Source organism: Mytilus galloprovincialis, chromosome 6 (genome assembly GCF_965363235.1).
Source record: "Mytilus galloprovincialis chromosome 6, xbMytGall1.hap1.1, whole genome shotgun sequence".
Taxonomy (NCBI): domain Eukaryota; kingdom Metazoa; phylum Mollusca; class Bivalvia; order Mytilida; family Mytilidae; genus Mytilus; species Mytilus galloprovincialis.
Window position 1 is genome coordinate 79,102,866 of NC_134843.1, and position 23,311 is coordinate 79,126,176.

Genomic DNA, 23,311 nt, shown 5'->3' on the forward strand with positions numbered 1-23,311 from the left:
ATATTATATAAATAAAAATAATTTCCTAGACCATATTTAATTAAAAATAAAAAAAAAATACGTTACTTTCATTTAGGTCGTTTATCTATCTATCTATCTTATTGCATCATTATTTATGAACATAACTTGCATTTTCTAACTTTTAACGCTATATGTATCTGTACCTTAGAATGACTATCTGAATGACTAAACTATTTTATTCAATAAGACTACTTTTTCTGTTTAGTCTGTTTTTTATGATATACATTTGACGTGAAACTGTACTTATGTATCCCGTCATACTTTGAACCACACCATTATTTTATTTATTATTATTACTTTTACTGTTAAATCTGGTTTTTGTTATATCTACTTTACGTGAGTCTGCATTTATGTATGCCGTCATACGACAAAATTATTTTTATGTCTACCTGTGCGAATTTCAAACGCGCAATTTTACACCAGTAATGAAAACCTTCTATCATTTATGGATAGACTTTACATAGATAAATTCAGCCGTATTTGACGTGAAACTGTACTTATGTGTCCCGTCATACTTTGAACCACACCATTGTTTTATTTATTATTTTTACTGTAAGTCTGTTTTTTGTTATATCTACTTTACGTGAGTCTGCATTTATGTATGCCGTCATACGACAAAATTATTTTTATGTCTACCTGTGCGAATTTCAAACGCGCAATTTTACACCAGTAATGAAAACCTTCTTTCATTTATGGGTAGACTTTACATAGATAAATTCAGCCGTATAAGAAAAGCAAAATGAGAATGTTAAATTTGATGTATGCCTTTTTGTGCTACTTTGTTACATTTGTTGTTTATGTAGTGATATTAAGATGATAACACAATATTGACTGTTGTACCCCTATTTTTGACATTTTTACTCTTTGAGTATGTTTGTTTTGTTCATGCATCGTTGACAATGTAATGGAATTTGATGCGACTGTCATACAAGTGAGAGGTTTAGCTAGCTATAAAACCAGGTTCAATCCACCATCTTCTACATTAGAAAATGCCTGTACCAAGTCAGGAATATGACAGTTGTTATCCATTCGTTTGATGTGTTTGGACTTTTGATTTTGCCTTTTGATTTTTGATTTTCCTTTTTGAATTTTCCTCGGAGTTCAGTATTTTTGTGTTTTTACTTTTTAGTACACTGATTGATTATTTTTAAGTGTTTAAACAATGTCTTCAAATGTTATATTTTTTGTTTAGTAGAAACAATGTCATATATTTCTATGAAGTCGGGTCCACAAATAACGGAACTCGTATTAGATTTGTTCAAACAAATATCCCAAATTAGGATAACTTTTTTGCATTTCTTGATAACAGTTCTTTTTTGTTTGCCGTCCTTTGATAAAATATGTACGGAGCCACTATGATCACCTATTAATATGTCTCCTTGTGAAAAGATGGCTAAGCAATAACTTTTCATGTTTTTATCTTTATAAGAAAAGATTGTATGACCCTCTAATGACGAACACACCACCCCAAAATCTGAAGATGTGTATAGTAAACGTTCATTCTTGCAGTCAATTTCAAGTCCATTAAAAGACGAACAGACATTATCAGTCTTAAAACATGTTTGTGGAATGACGTCTTTCTTTAATTGCTCGATGCTTACTTTTTGCACGGCCTTTTCAACAGTTACATATACATTCTTTTCGAATACACATGTACCGCCAACGCTTTCGGTGATTCTTTCGAGAGTAACATGTGCTGTGAAATCTTTGACAAATTTCAAATAGTGCAGTTTTGAACTATAGTAGGAAACAAATAGAGATTCACTCTGGAAATCATAAGCAAGTCTTTTGACTGTTTCCGCGATAATATATTCAGATGTTATATTTCCAGTTGATATGTCAAGAGTCTTAATATTTCCTGTTAAGACATCCTTACATGTCTGACTTCCACCTAAAACAACTATGGTTTCCGAAACAAAGACACAACCGTAAATGGTAAAGCCTTTTAAATTAACAGTCTTATTATGTTTAAATGAAGTGTTGTTATAAGAAAGTGGATGCCTACTTTTGTCAAGTAAAACACTTTTTGATGGATATAACTGTCTAGTAAATTCATCACTATCAATCGAATTAGATGTTGAAAACTCAATATCACCAAGAGAATCAACGCTGGAGACTTGGTCCAGTGTTTTGCTAAAAATAAATTCAGCATTATTAACTGACTTTATATTGATTACATCTTTTACTTCACGAACTACGGATTTAAGCTCGGCTTTGGATTGTTCAAAGAAAATAAATGTTTGATTTAAATTGCACTGTTCTTGAACCGTTTTTGACACGTTTTGTAATTGTTCAATATATCTTGAGAGTTTATCAACTACCTCCATCTTTTCTTCAGAAGAAAGTCTCTGTTCGTCACGGATTAAGTTCAGATTCTTTGTAAACACATCCAACAAACTATCCAGTTTCTCTTTCAAACATAAAACATGCTTGCTCGCATTTAACTCCATTTCTGTGAAGACGACATCTAGTTTTTCCTTGTGAAACAATCTTGCTTCTTTTAATTCATATATTTTACTTTTCATTTCGATTAGTTCCGATTCTAGTGATGACAATATACTACTTTTGTTCAGATAATGAATTTCATCAAAAGCATGAACAGTTTCACATTTTCTATGTTGTAATGTTAGACAGAGAACGCAGCATAGTTTCTGGTGGTCAAAACAGAACGCTTCAAAGATTTTTGATTTGTGAATAGGGCACGAATCAGAAATTAAACTTAAATTAGTCTCGCTTCCGCTGACGGACATTTCTATTTCATCGATCTTTACAACTTTATGATCTGCAGAAAACTTCATAAGATTATGGAGACGTAAACACTCCTTGCAAAACGCGTCAACACAGTCCCGACACCAGTGTGTTGCTGTATTCAAATTGTTTTGCTTTTTGCACATGTAGCATTCCTGTTTAGTACTTTCTGATTGACCCATTTGTTTACTTTGCGGAAGGGACAATACCCACTGCGAAGTATCGTTATCCGGATTGGTGGGCGTTACAACTGTTCTGCAAACGGGACAAGGGTAACTCGAAAGTTTATGTCCTGATCGACGTTCTGTTGATAAAATAAACTCACCGATACATATTTCACAAAAATTGTGTAAACATGGTAGACTTTTAGGAGATTTTAGTGTTTCTAAACATATGGGACAGGTCAAAACATCGCATTCATTCACCAGTGCGGCCATGTCAGGACAGGTAAACTACTTCCGCGTTCTTAATAAGATCATAAAATAAACCTAAATATAGACAATAAAGATATATAGGTCATTATATAGAAATAAAAAGATATAAGGGTTGCTACCCCAGGGGTTTGACAAAGCATTTCTCTGGAGTTTATCTACATTTTCTTTTATTATTATATCATTTATTTTTACTATAAACTCCTTCGGAATACATAAATTACTGGAAATGTAAATAATTAGGTATTTAGCTGCAACGCACATCAAAACATAAATCTTTATGATTGTGAACTTTTAAAAGGTTACCGCAAATAGAAGCAACAGTAGTTCATCGCTGTTCAAACGTCATAAATCGATTAAGGGAAACACATCAACTACTAGAGGAAAACAATGGAACACAGAAACGCTGAAGCGCAACAAAAACAAACACGAACAAAAACATTGAATTTTATTGACTTTCAGGAAAAAGATTTAGAAAATGAATTTGAAGCTATCAGATTTGAAAAATCAGGTTTTCAGGAAAATCTGCGCGATGATATTCTTTCTTTATATCAAAGTGAACTGATGAAACCCTTGCCAAAGTATAACAGTGAGAAAGAAAATCAAAATGTAAAAGGAACTGCCTATAACCTGTGGAATTCTGATCATACCAGAAGAATGAAAGAACGGTTGGACAGACTAGATGAAAAGTATTGGACATAGTCTCATCATTAGATACATTGTACATGTATATAGAACCATATTTATAGACACGAATAATATGGCCATCCATGTATTCAAACCATTCGTATTATGGTCGTTGGTCAACCGACATCACAGACATTCGTGTAATAAATGCCATATTAACCAGAAGAGAAAATATCTTACACCACAATGTTAAAGTTTTATATAATGTAAATGAATAGGTGAAATATTGCAGATACCTGAATAGTAAAACATGTAAAAGGTCAATTTTGGTTGTGATGTCCATGGCTGGAAATGGCCTTAGTTAATCAGATTTAAATGTTGCAAATAAACATAAAGTGATACATTCTGTGTATATGTTGATATTAGAATGCTGTCAAGTTGTTTAATAATGATGTGGTATGATTGCCAATGAGACCACTCTCTACAAGAGCAAAAGTTTACTGAAATTGTACTTTAGTCAAGGTATAACTGTTATACACATACTAAAAAAAAAACAAAGGATATTGGGTACATCCATGACAAAGAATGAGTACATGCACAGCAAAAAAAAAAAATAATACAAAAAGCAACAGTGCTTTAATTGCTGTTTTAATTGTGATATTATAAGTCATTTCCTATATATATATATATATATATATATATATATATATATATATATATATATATACCCTTCCACAATTTAATTGAATAGCTTTACAAATTATTCAATCCAAGTTTTACAATGGGCACAGTGGCAGTTTCTGATTTGGTGATAAATTGTTTTCTGTCCTTTTAATGTTATAAAAAAATTGCCTAAAATGAATTAAAACCAGAATGGATTCTCATGTTGAACTGAAGTAATTGAGACCTTATAAGTTGAAAATCAATAATTGTATAAACTAAAAGACATCAAAAGTAAACAAAAATTGGTAATGCAACTACATGTAACAGTTACGTATGCAAACCACTACACAGAGAAGTTAAGTTTGAAAAACTTTAACACAAAACAAGAACTCGACATTAAGTCATGATAATCTAAAATGATCAGTAGTACAAATTCAACTATTGACATCTGTGAGGTGATTTTGTAAAAAAATAAATAATATGAAACAACTAGTTATAACACATCACACAATAATGGTTTAAATAAAAAATAAAAACTTAGAATTTTTCGAAACACAAGGATTTGCTTATCCCAAGCATAGATTGATTACCTTAGTCGTATTTGGCACAACCTTTTGGAATTTTGGATCCTAAATGCTGTTCCACCTTGTCCTTGTTTCGGCTTTATAAATATTTTGATATGAGCGTCACTGATGAGTCTTATGTAGACTAAACGCGTGCCTGGCGTACTAAATTATAAGCTTGGTACCTTTGATAACTATTAGAAGTCTTTTTAGCTCTCTTAGCTCTTAAGGGCCTTTGATCCATTGCAAAAAAATCATATCATTTTATATGACACTATTTTTATCTTGAAAACCAATATGTATAAAAACTAAGAGCAAAAAAAAAAAAAAAAAAGCAAGACAATATCGTAGCTTATAAAAAGTTGTAATATAGTGATGTCGTATTGTCAATTTAATGAAGTGCCACATGCATTACATGTGGAGCAGAATCTGCTTATTTTTCCGGAGCACCAAAGATAATCTCTAGTTTTAGTTGGAGCTCGTATTGCACTGTCTTCAGTTTTCAATGTTGTGTTTGTATATATACTGTTGTAGAGAAAAAAATGAAAAAGAGCACGTTTTGATTTTCTTGCGTTATAAGCGCTTTTCTGGATTTACCTTCATCAAGAAACGCTCAAAGCTAAATATTTAAAAGCCAAGGATTTACAAGTACATGTACAGTTGAAGAGTGATTTGACGAAAAAGGACATTACAATAGCCAAGTCCATATAACTTTGCTTGAGGGAGTAAACTTTGACACATCAGTTACTCACAATTAATACTAAAGAATAGAAAAACAAAGGTTGTGGGTATTCATCAATTACATCCATGGCAAAATCAGTACATGCAGAACAAAAAATTCACAAGCAGAAAAGGAACGGCGCTTTTATTTCTGAATTTAATCTCAAAGTCACATTAAGGCCTTGAACACGGAACAAAAAAAAAAAAAAAAAAAAAATCACCTCACTGCAAAAAGTAAAATCACAAAAATACTGAACTCCGAAGAAAATCCAAAACGGAAAGTCTCTTATCAAATGGCAAAATCAAATGATAAAACACATTAAACGAATAAACAACTGTCACATTCCTAACTTGGTACAGACATTTTCAAATATAGAAAATGGTGGTTTGAAACTGGTTTAATAACACTAAACCTCTCACTTGTATGACAGTCGCATCAACGTCTGTTATATTTACAACGAAGAGTGAACAAAACCGACATAATCGGTAAAATTGTCAAAATATAGTTACAGCAGTCGTCACTGTGTTACAATCTCAAAACAAACAAACATTTACAAAAAAGCACAAAAAGCATCCATCAAATTAAAAAAAAAACACATTAATTGTTTCGCATGCTTGGCGTCAGAAAATGTAAACGTCACATATGAAGTTTAGACGACCCTTAGCTCTCCGGTTTGAGCCTAGCTCTTTGAAAAATGATTTAGAGATGTTGAGAGTCTTTAGGTCGCTTTGCGTATTCTGCCATGGCAATGTCAGATCGTTGTCGATTTATGAGTTTTAATTTCCTTTTTGTATCTTTCGCCTCTCATAAATAGTGAAATGAGGACAGGGAGCGCCTGAGATACATGAATAAATAAAGGCAACAGTAGTATACCGCTGTTCAAAACTCATAAATCCATGGACAAAAAACAAAATCGGGGTAACAAACTAAAACCGAGGGAAACGCATTAAATATAAGAGGAGAACAACGACACAACACTAAAATGTAACACACACAGAAACGGACAAAGCATCAGACAAAATCCCACGAGTATAACAAATATAACATCAAAACCAAATACATGAATTTGGGATAGACAAGAACCGTGACACGTCTTATCGCAATGTGAAATTACACTAAAAAATAAGAGAAAACAACATACAAAAACAAGTCAAACACTTGGTCCAACAGCTCCTTTTTCCCAACTTGTAAATTTCTAGATCAAAATCAAGTTATAAAGCAAAATAATGCTAGCTTTTTAATAAGCCAACTTTACACTTTAGGGCCATGTGAGCTATTCCATCACTTGACATCCCTCTTTGTCGTCATTAAGTTTTTATTTATTTCCGAAGCCATTAGACCGAAATTGGTAACACTGATACTTTTGATGTTTAATTTAAAATTTTGTTGATTGTGCCCGCCCACAACCCATGTTTACTTCCCATTTTGAGCCCTTGTGGGGTATACAAATACATACTTGACAATAATGGAATGAATAGACTGAAACATATCGAACAACAACATCATGAGCAACACAAGTAAATCAAAAGAACATCACTTGACTCATTATAAGAGTCTTTGTTGTTAAATAAAAGTTTCCAAAAAAAATGTTGCTGTTGTATTATATCATCTTATTTGACAAAAATGTCAAGTGAGCGATATAGGATCCTTGGGGCCAGTAATATATGCAAATGTATAGAATGTTTATTATGACCGTTATGCACTTTTCAATGATAAAGCTATGAAAAATCAAGAGAGAACCTTTTCCCGTTAAAGTTTCAATGGCTAATATCTCGAATGCATGCACACTGACCTATATATTTTTTCCGCTCTTTTGATTTCTTAAATAATCCCCTATCAATTAATACTAAATAATGGTAATATGAAAAGCTTGTTATTTTAAAACTGAGTAGCGACCTGACTTAAGGAAAATTCAAAATGGACGTTCCCTTACCAAATAGCATAATCAAAAGGTCTTAACACATCAAATGAATAGAACACAACTGTCATATTCCTCACTTGGTACAGGCATTTTCATATGTAGAAACAGTATGACTTTAGGGTATCAAGTTTAAATGTACTATTGCATTGTTTGTTTGCATATTTCTCTGTCCTGCATGTTTAAGAAATAATTCATGGGGGCTTGAATATATCGTGATTTTACAACGGGTTGGCCCTTTATGAAAAATATTTTACCCTGAGCGATAGCGAGGGGTAAAATATCGGCATAAAGGGACAACCCGTGGTAAAATCTAGATATATTCAAGCCCCCATGAATTATTTCGATTCTAATAGGACAAATACGGCAATTCTTTTGGATCGAAGCGCTCTAGGTGGAGGCCAATATTTGCCGTTCCCATAAATTAACGCACTTTTAGATTGGCGTAAAAGAACGGAGCAAATAGAATAAGTGACATGATCAAACTATTTACAATAACGTATTTAGATAGATTTGGATGAATTTTAATGATAAATTTACTTATATGTCTTCTATGTATAAAAGAATAGGCTATACCACATTTTAGCATCGTTTGTTAACGTTTCCTTGTTGTGATATGTTGGTATCAGAAATGTGTATTTTCCCGTAAACTGCTTAAATTATTACGTCGTCATTCTATGACGTCGGGTACTTCATTCATAAAAAAACATATAACGTGGGAGTACGATCGGAATGGCCAATGCAATATATTCATATTTTACCACGGGTGTGTACTCAAAGCGTTTGAAGGACGTCATGTTAGAATTTTGCATTTACATGTATTCCTGTCATGTAATTTTGTCATATTAGTGGTATATTTGTATATTTAACATTGCTATAAAAGCGCAAGGTTTGGCTAGCAACAAAACTAGGTTCAACCCACCATTTTTTTTCTTAAAATGTCCTGTACAAGTCAGGAAAATGGCAGTTGTTATCTTATTGTTCGTTTCTCTGTGTGTTGCATTGTCGTTTGGTTTTTGTTGCACTTTAGTGTTTGTGTTGTTTCGTCGTTTTTTTCTTATTGTTGAAGTGTTTCCCTCGCTTTAAGTTATTACTAGTAACCCGGATTTGTTTTTTCTCAATCGATTTATGACTTTTTAACAGCGATATATTAATGTAGCCTTTTTTTAAAGTATGTGTTTTTATACCCTCAGAGTGGGAGTTATACTGCAAACACATTAAATTTCTGTCCATCAACAATTCGGGTCACATATATCTCAGGATTCTCAGAACAGACTTCCATATGAGGTAAGCAGTTTGATTTGTAAACTTTAATAAATATGTCAGACATCTTCTGCCTGCTAGTCGATAATTTAGTTATTTCTTTTTACAAAGCAGTATAAACCTGACGACTAGTGGAAATTTCACCGTAACATCAATTACCCTGACGAAAGATAAGAGAACTCCCATAAACATCAAGTTACCCTGACGACAACTTGTCACAAGTGAGATAATCACCATGATAAACAAGTTAAACTGACAACGAGTTAGAAACGAAAAGTTGGAGAATTACCATGAAAAAGTAAAATCACAAAAATACTGAACTCCAAGGGAAAATCAAAAGCTCAAACGCATCAAAGGAATGGATTAAAACTGTCATATTCCTGACTTGTAAAATGGTGGATTAAACCGGGTTTTAAAGCTAGCTAAGCCTTTCACTTGAAAACGAATTAACATGACGACCAGTGGGAGTATTATCTTGAAAAGTAAGTCATCAGCTACCCTGGCTTTAAGTGAGAGAATAATCAGGAACAGTACATTTATTTTGGTTACAAGTAGAAGAATATATGACCATGTAAAAACGTTAGCTTGACTGCAAGTCAATAAAGGCAACAGTAGTATACCATTGTACATAAGTCATGAATCAATTTAGAGAAAACAAATTTGGGTAACAAAATAAAACCGATGGAAACATATCAACTATAAGAGGAAAAAAGGAACAACAGAAACGCTGAAAGGCAACAAAAACAAACACCAATATACAAAACTCTGTAATATCTACATATGACGCATCATCATAATTTGCTACTTCAGATATTTTGCAAGCGTCATCTCACTTGAATATATCTGCATTTTTAAAACTAATATATCATTTTATTTGATATCAATTATTTTTATTTTATTGCTGTGAATGTATAAATTTGCTTTTTAGCAGCAACAGGCAACATGGAATAATTATCTAGGATTATGATATTAAAATCTAAAGTTTCTTTGCTGTCTCATTAACAAATCCCATGCATTTGGTTTTATTCAAGGTTCTAAATGGTTGGTATTCATTTACAGTTGCTCTAGCATGTCTACACAGAGATGAGTTTGATCTCCGCTTATAGCAATTTATAAGAATTGTCAGTTTTCTTGTAGTATGACATATCTTTACTTTTGCTGTCGTTCCATAATATACTAATAAACAGCTGGTCACTATAATATGGCATGGTGTGCTAAAAAAGGCATTAAACACCAAACATTCAAGCATTCATCATCTTATTTGTAAACCAAATCAATATTCTTGTTAGGTCATCAAAGAACATGATTCGAGGTTAGTGCCAAGACATAAAATAATGATAAGCAAAACAAATAACGTTTCATTTATATATCATTGTATATTACAAGTTGTAGATGTTGTTACTTTAGAACAGATAGACTCCTGGTCAATGACTCTACTAGTAACAAATTTGATATCATTTGAAATTGAGACATGGGATACATTGTTGCCTTAACCTTATATGAGTTATTTATATTATTTACATTGGAAAACAATTTTTCTATATAGTTTAAAACTGTTGTGTCGGGTTATCTATTTTTTGTTGTCACCTTCCTCGGATATTGCAATTCAAAACAGTGCAATCTCTAATCCACAGCATTCTTAAAAAGTATAAAGAGTGTTCACTCATTCTTATTATATAAATAAAAATAATTTCCTAACACATATTCAATTAAAAATAAATAAATTACGTTACTTTCATTTAAGTCGTTGATCTATTTATCTTATTGTAGTATTATTCATCCCTATTATTTTCATTTTTTCTAACTTTTAACGCTATATGTATCTGTACCTTAAGTTAGTACACTGATTGATTATTAATTAGTATTACATTGAACTTTAAACAATGTCTTCAAATGTTATATCTTTTGTTTAGTAGCAACAATGTCATATATTTCTATGAAGTCAGGTCCACATATAACCGAACTCGAATTAGATTTGTTTAAACAGATATCCCAAATTGGGACCACCTTTTTGCTTTTCGTGATAACAGTTCTTCTTTTCTTACCGTCTTTTGATAAAACATGTACGGATCCATTAGTATCACCTATCAATATGTCTCCTTGCGAAAAGATGGCTAAACAATAACTTTTCATATTCTTATCTTTATAAGAAAAGATTTTATGACCCTCTAATGACGAACACACTACCCCAAAATCTGAAGATGTGTATAGTAAACGTTCATTCTTGCAGTCAATTTCAAGTCCATTAAGAAATGTAAAGACGGTATCAGTCTTAAAACACGTTTCTGGAATGACATCGTTCTTTAAGGTGTCGATGCTAACTTTTTGCACGGCTTTTTCAACAATTACATACAAATTCTTTTCAAATACACATGTACCTCCAACGCTTTTGGTTATTCTTTCGAGATTTACCTGTGCTCTGAAATCTTTGACAAACTTAAAATAGTGAAATTTTGAACCATCGCATGAAACAAATAGAGATGCACTCTCGAAATCATAAGCAAGTCTTTTGACTATATCCGCGATAATATATTCGGATGTGATATTTCCAGTTGATATGTCAAGAGTCTTAATGTTTCCTCTTAAGACATCCTTACATGTCTCACTTCCGCCTAAAACAACTTCGGTTTCTAAACAAAGACACATCCATAAATAGTAAAGCCTTTTAAACTAACAGTCTTATTATGTTTAAATGAAATGTTGTTATAAAAAAGTGGAGGCCTACTTTTGTCAAGTAAAACACTTTTTGATGGATATAACTGTCTAGTTAATTCATCACTATCAATCGAATTAGATTTTGAAAACTCTATATCTCCAAGAGAATCAACGCTAGCAACTAGGTCTAGTGTTTTGCTAAAATAAAAATCAGCATTATTAACTGACGTTATATTGATTACATCTTTTACGTCACGAACTATGGATTCAAGCTCGGCTTTGGTTCGTTCAAAGAAAATAAATGTTTGATTTAAATTGCACTGATCTTGAACCTTTTTTGACACGTTTTGTAATTGTTCTATATATCTCGAGAGTTTATCAACTACCTCTATCTTTTCTTCAGAACAAAGTCTCTGTTCGTCACTGGTTAAGTTCAGTTTCTTTATAAATACATCCAATAAACTATTTAGTTTCTCTTTCAAACATAAAACATGCTGGCTCGCATTTAATTTGATTTCTGTGAAGACGGCATCTAGTTTTTCCTTGTGAAACAATCTTGCTTCTTTTAATTCATATACTTTACTTTTCATTTTTATTAGTTCCGATTCTAGTGATGACAATATACTACGTTTGTTCAGATAATTAATTTCATCAATAGCATAAACAAATTCACATTTTCTATGTTGTAATGTTAGACAGAGAACGCAGCATAGTTTCTGGTGGTCAAAACAGAACGCTTCAAAGATTTTTGACTTGTGAATCGGACACGAATCAGAAACTAAACTCAAATCATACTCGCTTCCACTGGCACACTTTTTTATTTCGTCGATCTTCACAACTTTATGATCTGCATAAAACGTCATAAGATTGTGGAGACGTAAACACTCCTTGCAAAATGCTTTAACACATTCCCGGCACCAGTGTGTTGCTATATTCAAATTGTTTTGCTTTTTGCACATGTGGCATTCCTGTTTAGTACTTTCTGATTGACCCATTTGTTTACTTTGCGGAAGAGACAATACCCACTGCAAAGTATCGTCATCCGGATTGGTGGGCGTTACAACTGATCTGCAAACGGGACAAGGGTAACTGGAAAGTTTATGTCCTGATCGACGTTCTGTTGATGAAATAAACTCACCGATACATATTTCACAAAATCTGTGTAAACATGGTAGACTTTTAGGAGATTTAAGTGTTTCTAAACATATTGGACAGATCAAAACATCGCATTCATTTACCAGTGCGGCCATGCCAGGACAGGTAAACTACATCCGTTTTCTAAATAAGATAAACTCCCCTAATAAAGACAATGACCGATAACATATTTAAACATAACATTAATAAAATAAATCTAAATATAGATAATAAAGCCATACAGGTTATTTTATAGAAAAAACGGATATAAGGCTTGCTACCCAATGGATATGACAGATCACTTCACTTGAGTTTGTCTGCATTTTTTATTATTATAACTCGTTAGGTATATTTATTACGTGAAATGTATATAATTAGGTATTGAGCTGCAACAAACTTAAGAAATAATTCTTTATAATTGTGAACTTTTAAAAGGTTACCGCAAATAGAAGCAACAGTAGTTCACCGCTGATCAAACGTCATAAATCGATTAAGGGAAAACAAATCCGGGTTACAATCTAAAACCCCGGGAAACTAATAAACTACTACAGGAAAACAATGGAACACAGAAACGCTGAAGCGCAACAAAAACAAACGTCACCAAAAACTTATTAAATTTATTTACTCGCAAGTAAATATTTTGCAAATATCTGTAATATCCTATAAATAATAACAAATTTAACAATTCTTCGGAACGTTATCATCGAAATGAAATCACTGAACATCAATTCTTTTTAAATTATACATAACCATTTACTTATGCGCCTGAAAAAACTATACCAATATGATGAATGAATTAACAAAATAGTGTAACAATTTCCCCAGTTCTACTGAACAAAATGACTTCATAGTTGATCACCAGCTTGACGTATGTTTAAGTTCTGATACAGATTCATCATGAACAGATGAACTACATAAAATTGAGTATTACGGAGTAAATTCTAAAACAAATATGGATAAGATTCTTCCTACAAAAGATAATGCAAAGCTTTATCCTAGAAGGAGCACCTGTCTCTTAACAAGTACCAGTACTCTCTGGTGTCCCTCAAGACACAGTTTTTAACCTCTTCTGGTCCTGGCCTTAATAAACGACATGCCAGAAACAGCAATATCATCAGGAAATAAACTATTTGCAGACGACAGCCTCCTCTATAGAACCATAAGAAACCAAGCAGAAAGTGACCTACTGCAGAAAGACTGGGAACATATAAGTTGTAAATGAGCTTCGATGCCAAGAAATGCTTTTTAATTCAAATACAATCTAAGAACCGTCATGTAATACCAACGAATTACAGATTGCACAGACAAACACTATACACCATTGAAGGTAGCAAATAACTAGGAGTAACGATCAGCAACAATCTAACCTTGGACAGTCATATTGACAATATAGTTGGTTGGGAAGAGAAGACGTAAAATAAAAAAAAGATTGCACTAAACGAGCCAAAGCAGCAGCATATTCAAAAACAGTAAGCCCTTTAGTTGAATATCCATGCACGGTATGGGACCCAACTAAACATACTAAAATATAGGCAATCGAACAAGTGCAGAAAAGGGCAGCTAGATTTTTAAACAACATCTACACTGACCACCCACCTGGCTGTGTAACAAAGATGGTAAAAATTTTAAAATGGGAAAGCCTTGAAGACCGCAAGAAACAAAATAGTTATGCATGCTTTTTAAAATTCAACATGATTTAATAGACGTAGATCGGTACCAATATCTGACGCCAAACGATAGCCGGACCAAAGGTAAAAACCGCTCCCACCACGAAAGGGCTACAGTAGAAGCCTTCGGGCAATCATTTTCACAAGAACCATCAGGGACTGGAACCAACTATCAACATCAGCTACATCAGCTGACACAGTTGAAGGATTCAGAGCTGCCCGAAGGCATGCTCTGCTTAAATCTAGTCACATCCTGTATATAATTTTATTGTCTATATAGAGATAACTTTTTAACATGTTAATAGCAGAGAGAAAACTTTCTGTGTTGTCCGACACCGCATATAGTTTTCGAGGCTCCTAATACATACAATTATTGAATTCAGAAAAGAAGAAGAACAACAACAACAACAATAAGTTGAATAACCATAACAACAACAACTTGGACGAATGGAATTTACAGAGTAATTTCATTTAAAAACACTAGTCGATATCTCTGCTGGTGAATTTTAATACCCGACACTTATTTTATACAAATATAAGTTCGGTTCAAATGTTGAGAGATACAGTTGTTAGGCTTGCTATAAAATATACCTTATAACATTTTAAAATTTTCAATAAATATTTTGGACTTGACGAAATTAAAGCTACCAAGATCTATAGCTTTGAAATTTCTAGATAGCTGATTGATTTACATACAAAACTCTAACATCATCGAAAGTTGAGTCCTTTATAAGTTGATACGCGCTATATTTTGTAAAATTTAAAAGAAATATGGTGCATACATTTTTTCCGGTGGAGAGCAGATTACAATATTTGATAAAATTGTTTTTATCTTTCATGCCTTGTGGAAAAAATTAACAGTGTCAAAGACTACTGTTATTGTATTACTTATTTCGTATGGAAAGCAAACGTTTTGCATATTTCCTTTTTGATAAAAAGCCATATTGATTGATTACATCAGGAATACAGAGAGACGACGCAGAACACATGTATCCTCAGTTATAATTATTATATATTTAAGTATAAACTGATCACATAATCAATAGAGTTGTCTTTCTTGGCACAGTAAGAATTCTGTGATTTTCATTTAATGTAGTTAAGGGAATGACAGAATTTTCTTATACTTTGCCAAAACGAAAATTTTACTATGTTTTTTAATAATAAAAAAAAAGAATGGATCACCGCGCTTTTTTCAAGGTAGGAGTCGTCAAAATTGCCAAAATTTGCTTAGATTGTTCATGAAAAATAAACAATTATGTGCATGAAAAGAAATCTATGAGACAGAATGTTGAAATAAAATATGAGAAGATATGTTTTATAATATATTTTAAGAAAATAAAAAAGAAAATGGTGTCACCGAACTTGCTTTCTTGCTACATGTAAAAAATGAAAATTGTATGATATGTCCAGTATAAATTTTGTATTAAAAGAGTTATCTCCCCTTAAATGGCTTATTTGAAAAATTAATTCTAAAGACACTGGTAATTGTTAAAACATTTTCGACAATATAATATTTTTATATCAATATCAGTGTAACCAATTAATTACAAATCTGTCTGCAAATTTGCAGATATGGGCAACGAACTAGACCGATTATTTACTGTGATTGTACAATTCCAGATGGCGGTATATCACTGAACTACCTTAAATGACAAAAAAGGTCATTTTTGTTAAGTTTTTGAATACTTCTACAATATATATACAAAATAGTAGCTAATCGATCCTTTTAGTCATGGTTCAGTATTTTATGTCTTACGTTCTAATTTCTATTTTGTGGTTTCTTTTAAATGCTTTTGAATTAATATGAGATTTGTTCATGTTTTCATTATTATATAAAACAATCTGATTATTTTAAGAAAACATAGAATACATTCATCATATATACTAGGCTAAACGTTTTAGAGAATCTAATCGATCAACCAAACAAAGTTTATTTATGTTGCACATATTGGGATTACAATTTTGATCGGTACAATGAATTGAGTTGTCTTTCTTTTCATACAAAGTAAATTGAAAAAAGTACGAATATTTCCTCATAGAAAATAAAGAATTGCATCCTTTTTATCAATTTTAATAACAATTTTCCTGCCAGCGGCAAACTAAACAAATGACCGTCGTCACTGTCGACATCGTATTCGAATTTGTACTTTTAATACAATCGTTTTAATAATATATTAAATGACGATCAATAAATGATCAGAATAAACTCATTTAAAACGATAGTATAATGTTTCATATATTTTATATCCCTACAGCTAAGTCATGCTTCTGTTATTATTTTTTTACTCAAGTCTCTTTTCTTCGAATGTTACCTACCTTATTAGACTTAATTGTACTTGCACTAGTCACATGACTTATGCCACATTTGAACTATTTTTGTGGGGCAAGTGCTGCTCAAACTTTAGCCATGGCGTTGTAATTTTTTTTTGCGACATATAAGTTTGAATAGCCCTTTGGTTTCCTTTCATTACACGTGGGTATATAACGCAGTATTTTAAAATTATATTAGACATGAAGCTAGTATATATATTTTCATTTCGTCAGTTTCACGAAGAACAATAAGCCTTGTCTATTTAAATCATTTTTTTCAATTTGAAATTATCTTTTAAAAATGTAAACTGTATTATAATATAAAAAAGAAGATGTGGTATGATTGCCAATGAGACAACTATCCACAAAAGACCAAAATGACACAAACATTAACAACTATAGGTATAAGTTGTGTTTTAAAGATGCACATTTAAAGACTTGAAAAAGCATCCCATTAAAAATGGTGTGCTCCTAACACAAACAACTGCTCCAACAGAGCTACGAGGTAGAGTTACCAAATCAGCATATAAAACATCAGTTTTACGCTCGCCATTACGAATTGGTTGAACGATGTGTCTTGGTCCAAACTATCTAGCGACATATTTCGCGGTCTTAGAACCTGATATACGCGAAAAAAAAGTCCAATTTATCGATGGTTTCGCTCGTTTTGAAGTTCAAGCGACTCACTAAGAATTTGTGCCTTATCAAAATGATTTATATTTTCTTCAAAAACTTTTGAGAACTCTACATTGCTAAACTACTGCTGCCTTTTATCCATACTAGGTTGCTCCCCTCCGTAAAATATCCAGTATGCCTTCGGAATGCCTTCGGAATATACAAATATTGTTAAGAATTTCAATAACGGCCGGGAAACAGACTATATTCATACCAACCCACTGACATTCGCCGATGATTTGGTATACTGTTATGTTTCAGTTACTTTTACATTTTACAATGTTCAAAGGATGATTGATGACAAGTGATCATCAATTAACAAGAAAGAGAAGTTTCAATAATTCTTTTAAAATTATATTTATTGTAAGAACAAATGATCCGGTCAATATAATCTGGGCAATTTAGTGCTGTAAGGTCATCTTTGATATCCCTCCGATGTCATAAATGTGTCGAAATGAACTGACAGCGGCAACTTTACGCATAGTTATGTTCTATCAAATATGATACAAAAAAGGTATAATAATGAGGTCAAATATGTTAAACAAAAAGCGGACATATTTATACTGAAATATGAGATTAATGTCTTTTGAGAATAAACTCATCATAGATACTAGGACTAAATTTTGTATATACGCCAGACGCGCGTTTCGTCTACAAAAGACTCATCAGTGACGCTCGAATCCAAAAAAGTTAAAAAGGCCAAATAAAGTACGAAGTTGAAGAGCATTGAGGACCAAAATTCCTAAAAGTTTTACCAAATCCAGCTAAAGTAATCTATGCCTGAGAATCTAACGTGTTTTTTTTTTATTGTTTTAAAATTCTTTAAAAGATTTTCCAGCACCCGCAAAAGTGTCCTTTCCACTTTCCATTTATGTTTGCGTATTTAAATTGTTGATCGAAAATATACTTTTCATGGCCATGCATCATTTGGTATAATTTTGTATTTTAAAGTCAGCATAGCACATATACCATGCATTGAATTGAGAAACTCAGAAGCGAGTTTCATGTACATGCAACTTATCACTGAAGTTAGTACCTAAAAATTTATACGCTAAAGATGTTATCAGAGACGAAATATCCACTAGCAGTGGTACATATTTAGTGGATGCAAAACATCATCAAAGTTACCATGCTTATAACGTAAAACTCCACGCATTAGTTTCATACATAGCGATATTAATATCAAAGTTGAAGAGCACTGGAAATTTTAAAAAATCAAATAATTGGGCCAAATATATCGTTGGATTACTAATCTGTAAGTACATACTCCCCTGTACAAGTGAACAGGTGAGTTGGTGTTTGGTACAATATATTCTTTGCATGACAGTTTTCTGGGTTTTTTTTATACGATAAACACAATTGGATTTTTCATGTACATGAAAAATCGTACTACGTTTCCAAATTTATACACCAGCGATTTTTTAAGTTGCAATAGCAGCAATGTACTTTTGTTTTTGTTTTATTAATTGTTTATCTGTATTCATCAATGGTGTATAAATTTGGAAACGTAGTACGGTTTTTCATTTACATGTTCAGTATTCTGAAATAAGGCTATCTTCTTCCTGCATTAGTGAACTTGTATATGTGTAATTCCATTCGTATTTTTAACACTTTGCTTATTCTATCGCAGCATTTGGGTAAACTTTAACTATCATCACGTATGTTTGGAATATGATTTGTCACATGCTTATAACACCAACAAGAGCATAAATATTGCTTAGCCAGATATTTCCTTAAACAAAATCTAATACAAAAATCATATACATCCAAACCCAAAACGAACATTTGTTCAAAAGTCTATTGCAAGCTCAAGCGGAACATCTTCTGACATGATATATACAGGACATAGTTCCCATCAAAATTTAGGGTGAGTGCTTTGACTAGTTTCCATATAACATCCGATTCACTTGCTTGCACCTGATTAGCCATATTTTGGAAAACAAATTGAGCATACATATCTGTTTTGAATTATATAAAATATGTACGATATATAATATATTTGGTGTAGGTCAGTTCTAACTTCAAGTGCATGAGTAGTAAATTTTTTTATAAAGTTCAGTGCAAATACAAGTTTTGTCGCATACAGTATGAAATAGAAATGACGTATTTTTCATATTTAAAACTGAGAAATTTTTGAATCATGATTTTGTGTAAACTATTGACATTGCTGATACTTAAGGTTAAGTTGACTTTATATGGATTTGGCTATTAATGTTTTAGTCTCCTTTTGGTAACACAGCTCATCACAATGTATTCAAGTTCTTATAAGTCATAGGCGTTCACTTGTTTTGCTCTGAGCGTTTCTGGTGAAAGGAAAATTATAAAAGTAATTCAGACACATTAAATGTATACAGTGTAATGTTAAATGTTGAGAACTTGTGATGTTTGACACACAAATTACCCGTTTGTGCTTTTTAGAATTGAATGTACAATTCTTGCATTTTAGATAAAAAATTTCCTGCTACCGCTTTTACTTTATCCATCTGTCAGACAGGTACCACATGCTTAAACATGGTAAAAATAGTAAGAAAATTTATCGATGCATGCATTTATTGTTTTCCTATTGCTTCTTTTGTATAACTTATTGTCTATTATATTCTAGTCAGAATGGAACTTACAAGCTAGTATTCTGATATTCTTTTCTTCAATGGAAGAAACAATGTCTTTAATTGTTACTTGTCACTTGCTTTCAAATTTCCAAAGATCGGGTTTTAATTTTTTCCATACAATTGCCTGATTAAAAGTAAGGAACTTTCAAATATTTCTGTAACGAACTGACGTTGTAAAACAGTAATTTCATATCTGTATTTCGTAATATGTTTTGTCTTAAATTTGGCCGTTAGTTTTCTTGTTTGAGTTCTTTCACATTTTTCATGTTGGTGCCTTTTTTTTTTTATCATACTGTATCTTTTTATACTCGTACGGTTGCCTATAATTGCTTTTATCCACTTCATTTGAATTCTAGTGGATAGCTGTCTAATTTGCAATACTTATTTGTATTATGTGTGCACCATTACAAATTTTTAAAACTCTCAAAGGTATGCAATATCACTTACAATGTATTTGGTGCAAGTTTTTCAAACAGAAATTACCAAATAGGAATTCGTCAAACCAATCACCCGATGTCTTGTTACAGCATTGTTCAATATATGTCAAGCAAAACAAGCATACCTACTTGAACTTACTTTTCGACTGTTCTATTTGTTATCGTCTGAACCAATGCATTATGCAAACTGAAGTCAAGTAAAGATATTTTCGATCCCATGAAGGGTTAGACTTCAATCCAGTATTTTGCAGCCAATCAGTCTTGAAATATCAATAATAATGTAAATATAAAAACTAATCAAAGATACCGAGCTCTGAACTTGGTACACCAGACGTGCGTTTCGTACACTCTTTGGCGCTCGAATCAAAACAGAATGAGGCCTAAACCAATAACACCAGTTTAACAAACAAATGCAGCAAACTTTGAAAAATGCCTGAATCAAGTCAGGAATATAAAAGTTGTTTCCACTCGTTCGTTGATTGGTATAGTATAACGTTTGATTTTGTTTAGTATTTATGGAACTCCCTGTTTTGAATTCACCTTGGAGTTTGGTATTTTTATTTATACTTGTTTACATTACTGCTGAAAAATACAGGATGAATAAAACAAATAATGTTGTATTAACTCTTTTTATTTTGCACAAAGAGATGTTAAAATTACTAGTATGTATACGTGCATGATGTACAATGTATGTGTTTCCACATATAAGCATTATGGATACGGTACACAATTCCTTTAATTTCACACTTTTTTTAACTGATGGCGAGTTTGTTTTCACTTATTTATTGTTATTACATCAAATCAATAGGTTTTATAACTATAAATATAAATTACATTATCAAAGACGTTCACAGGACATATCTATGTTTGGTGTTGGTATTTATTTTTAAAATGTGTCTGTCGTATTGACTTTATAGGCGAGTGACGTATTTCAAAATGACGCTTAGTTAACGACTTTAATGCACCCACCTAACACACGGCTGTATTATATATCATTCGAAAGCTCTTAATCTGTACTTTCTGTTTTGCCCGGTCGTAAAAAAATTGACGGTGCAATTTTTGTTAAATCAAGGTCAAAGGTTATGAAAAAACATTCCAATTTTTGCGATTACTAAATAAAACGCCATTTTCTAATTTTTGTACCATAAAATTTTCCAAAAGATCATATGAACTTTATGGAACATGATACATAATTTCCAAATCAAACAAAAAATACAAGATTCGATGCGCAAAATGTCCGGAAAATTGAAATTTATCACAAATCCTAAAAAAATGAAAAGTTATTCAAAAAGCAAAAAATATCTTGGGGAATCGATATTTGTGTATGCTTAAAAATAGATCAATGTATATGTTTTAGGTCAAGGAATATTTGTTTTTTAATATTTAGATGCAATTATAAATTATTGTTCATGGAACAGCCTTCTATTGAAGTGTTTGCAGTTGTCCAAAAATCTGCCATCTGCAAATAGCGATCATTTTGTTAATCTATGTTAAAATAGCACATCGCTTATTGTGAATATAAGGGAGGATAATGATTTTCCATAATAAAAGAAGGGGTATTTTAAGTAAGAAAGGAATATATGCGAGGTAATTGAGGTTAAAATATGTTTTTTACGAAGTCAAACTTTTTTACTTTTTGTAATCATGTTTAAATGCAAACATTACTTTGCGACTAAATCGTAGGCAACATTGAAATAAGTAACCATGTTTAGAAACACTTGGTTGTCTAAAGCGGGATGTAAACGAACTAAATAAAATGCGGCTGCTTCTTATTTAGTTTAAAATCGTGTTATAGTAAGTCATATTAAATGTGTTTAGAAGTTTAATCGCTTTAATTATTTGAATAAAAGATGCTTTGAGTATTTTCTACATAAGCTTTAAAAATGCAAATGCATGTCATTGTGTATGTTAAACACTATAAGCAGTTGTGAAATAACAAATGCATGTCATTGTGTACGTTAAACACTATAAGCAGTTGTGAAATAACAAAATGAAAAAGTTAAATACCCTTCCTGAACTCATAAGATCATTCGCTGTTTTAGGAGTGTTCGTTTTCATGATATGCTGTGTTTTGGACTGTTGTTCGTCTCTTGGACTTTAATTATATTTTGTTCATGGTTTTAATTAACTTTATTTGATTCATGGTTTGAGATGTTGATTGTCCCTTTGGTATTATTTTACTTTAAAAACATTAACTTGCAGTAATGAAAATCGGCCAAAAAAACACCTCAAAGTAAAGTGAAGAAGATTAACGCAATAAGACAAATATCCGCGAAAATAACTTAATTTGCTCACGGTGATTTATATATAAAACCAAATCGTTATCATGATACATTTAGCTACACTGATCTATAATTGTTAAACCTTTTACTACTTGAATAGTGACGAAATATATCAAAGGGACATTAAACTAATAATTAAAAACAAACTGACAAAGCCGGGCAAAAAACGAAAAAGCCAAGCAACAGTATACAAAACACAACATATAAAACTACAGATTGAGTAACACAAACCCCTCCCAAATTTTTTTGAGTGAACTCAGGGGCTCCCAAAGGGTAGGCAGATCATGTTCTACATGTGACACCCGTCTTAGTTTAAACATATTTATTTATAGTGGATTGGGAAACAAGTTTTGCAACTTAAATTATTCAATTTCCACTTTGCGGGTGCGAGTGCTGCCTTGTAGCGGCATTAGCCTGCTCTTTTTCGAAATCTACAAAGGTGTGTTTAACGTGCAAGAGATATTGCTCTCTCTTAACACGGGTCAGACATTTATCGTCCCCTTCCGACGGACTTGCATCGTTTCCTCAAGACCATACTCAGATATGGTGTCAAGGAAGAGCCGAAAATTCAGTCCCTGAAATTTTCA

The 23,311-nt window shown here is 32.1% G+C and overlaps 1 protein-coding gene across 1 annotated transcript; it reads right to left on the reverse strand.

Annotated features, from left to right (window-relative positions):
* Nucleotides 1-1,181: 1,181 nt before the first annotated feature.
* On the reverse strand, nucleotides 1,182-3,223 carry LOC143080437 (uncharacterized). The gene has a single exon (XM_076256281.1). It carries the CDS (start codon nucleotides 3,204-3,206, stop codon nucleotides 1,197-1,199), a length of 2,010 nt encoding a protein of 669 aa, XP_076112396.1. The 5' UTR covers nucleotides 3,207-3,223; the 3' UTR covers nucleotides 1,182-1,196.
* Nucleotides 3,224-23,311: the final 20,088 nt, after the last annotated feature.

Excerpts from the sequence above, each read along its gene's own strand:
- LOC143080437 (XM_076256281.1), bottom strand. The coding sequence starts at position 3,206 with ATGGCCGCACTGGTGAATGAATGCGATGTTTTGACCTGTCCCATATGT.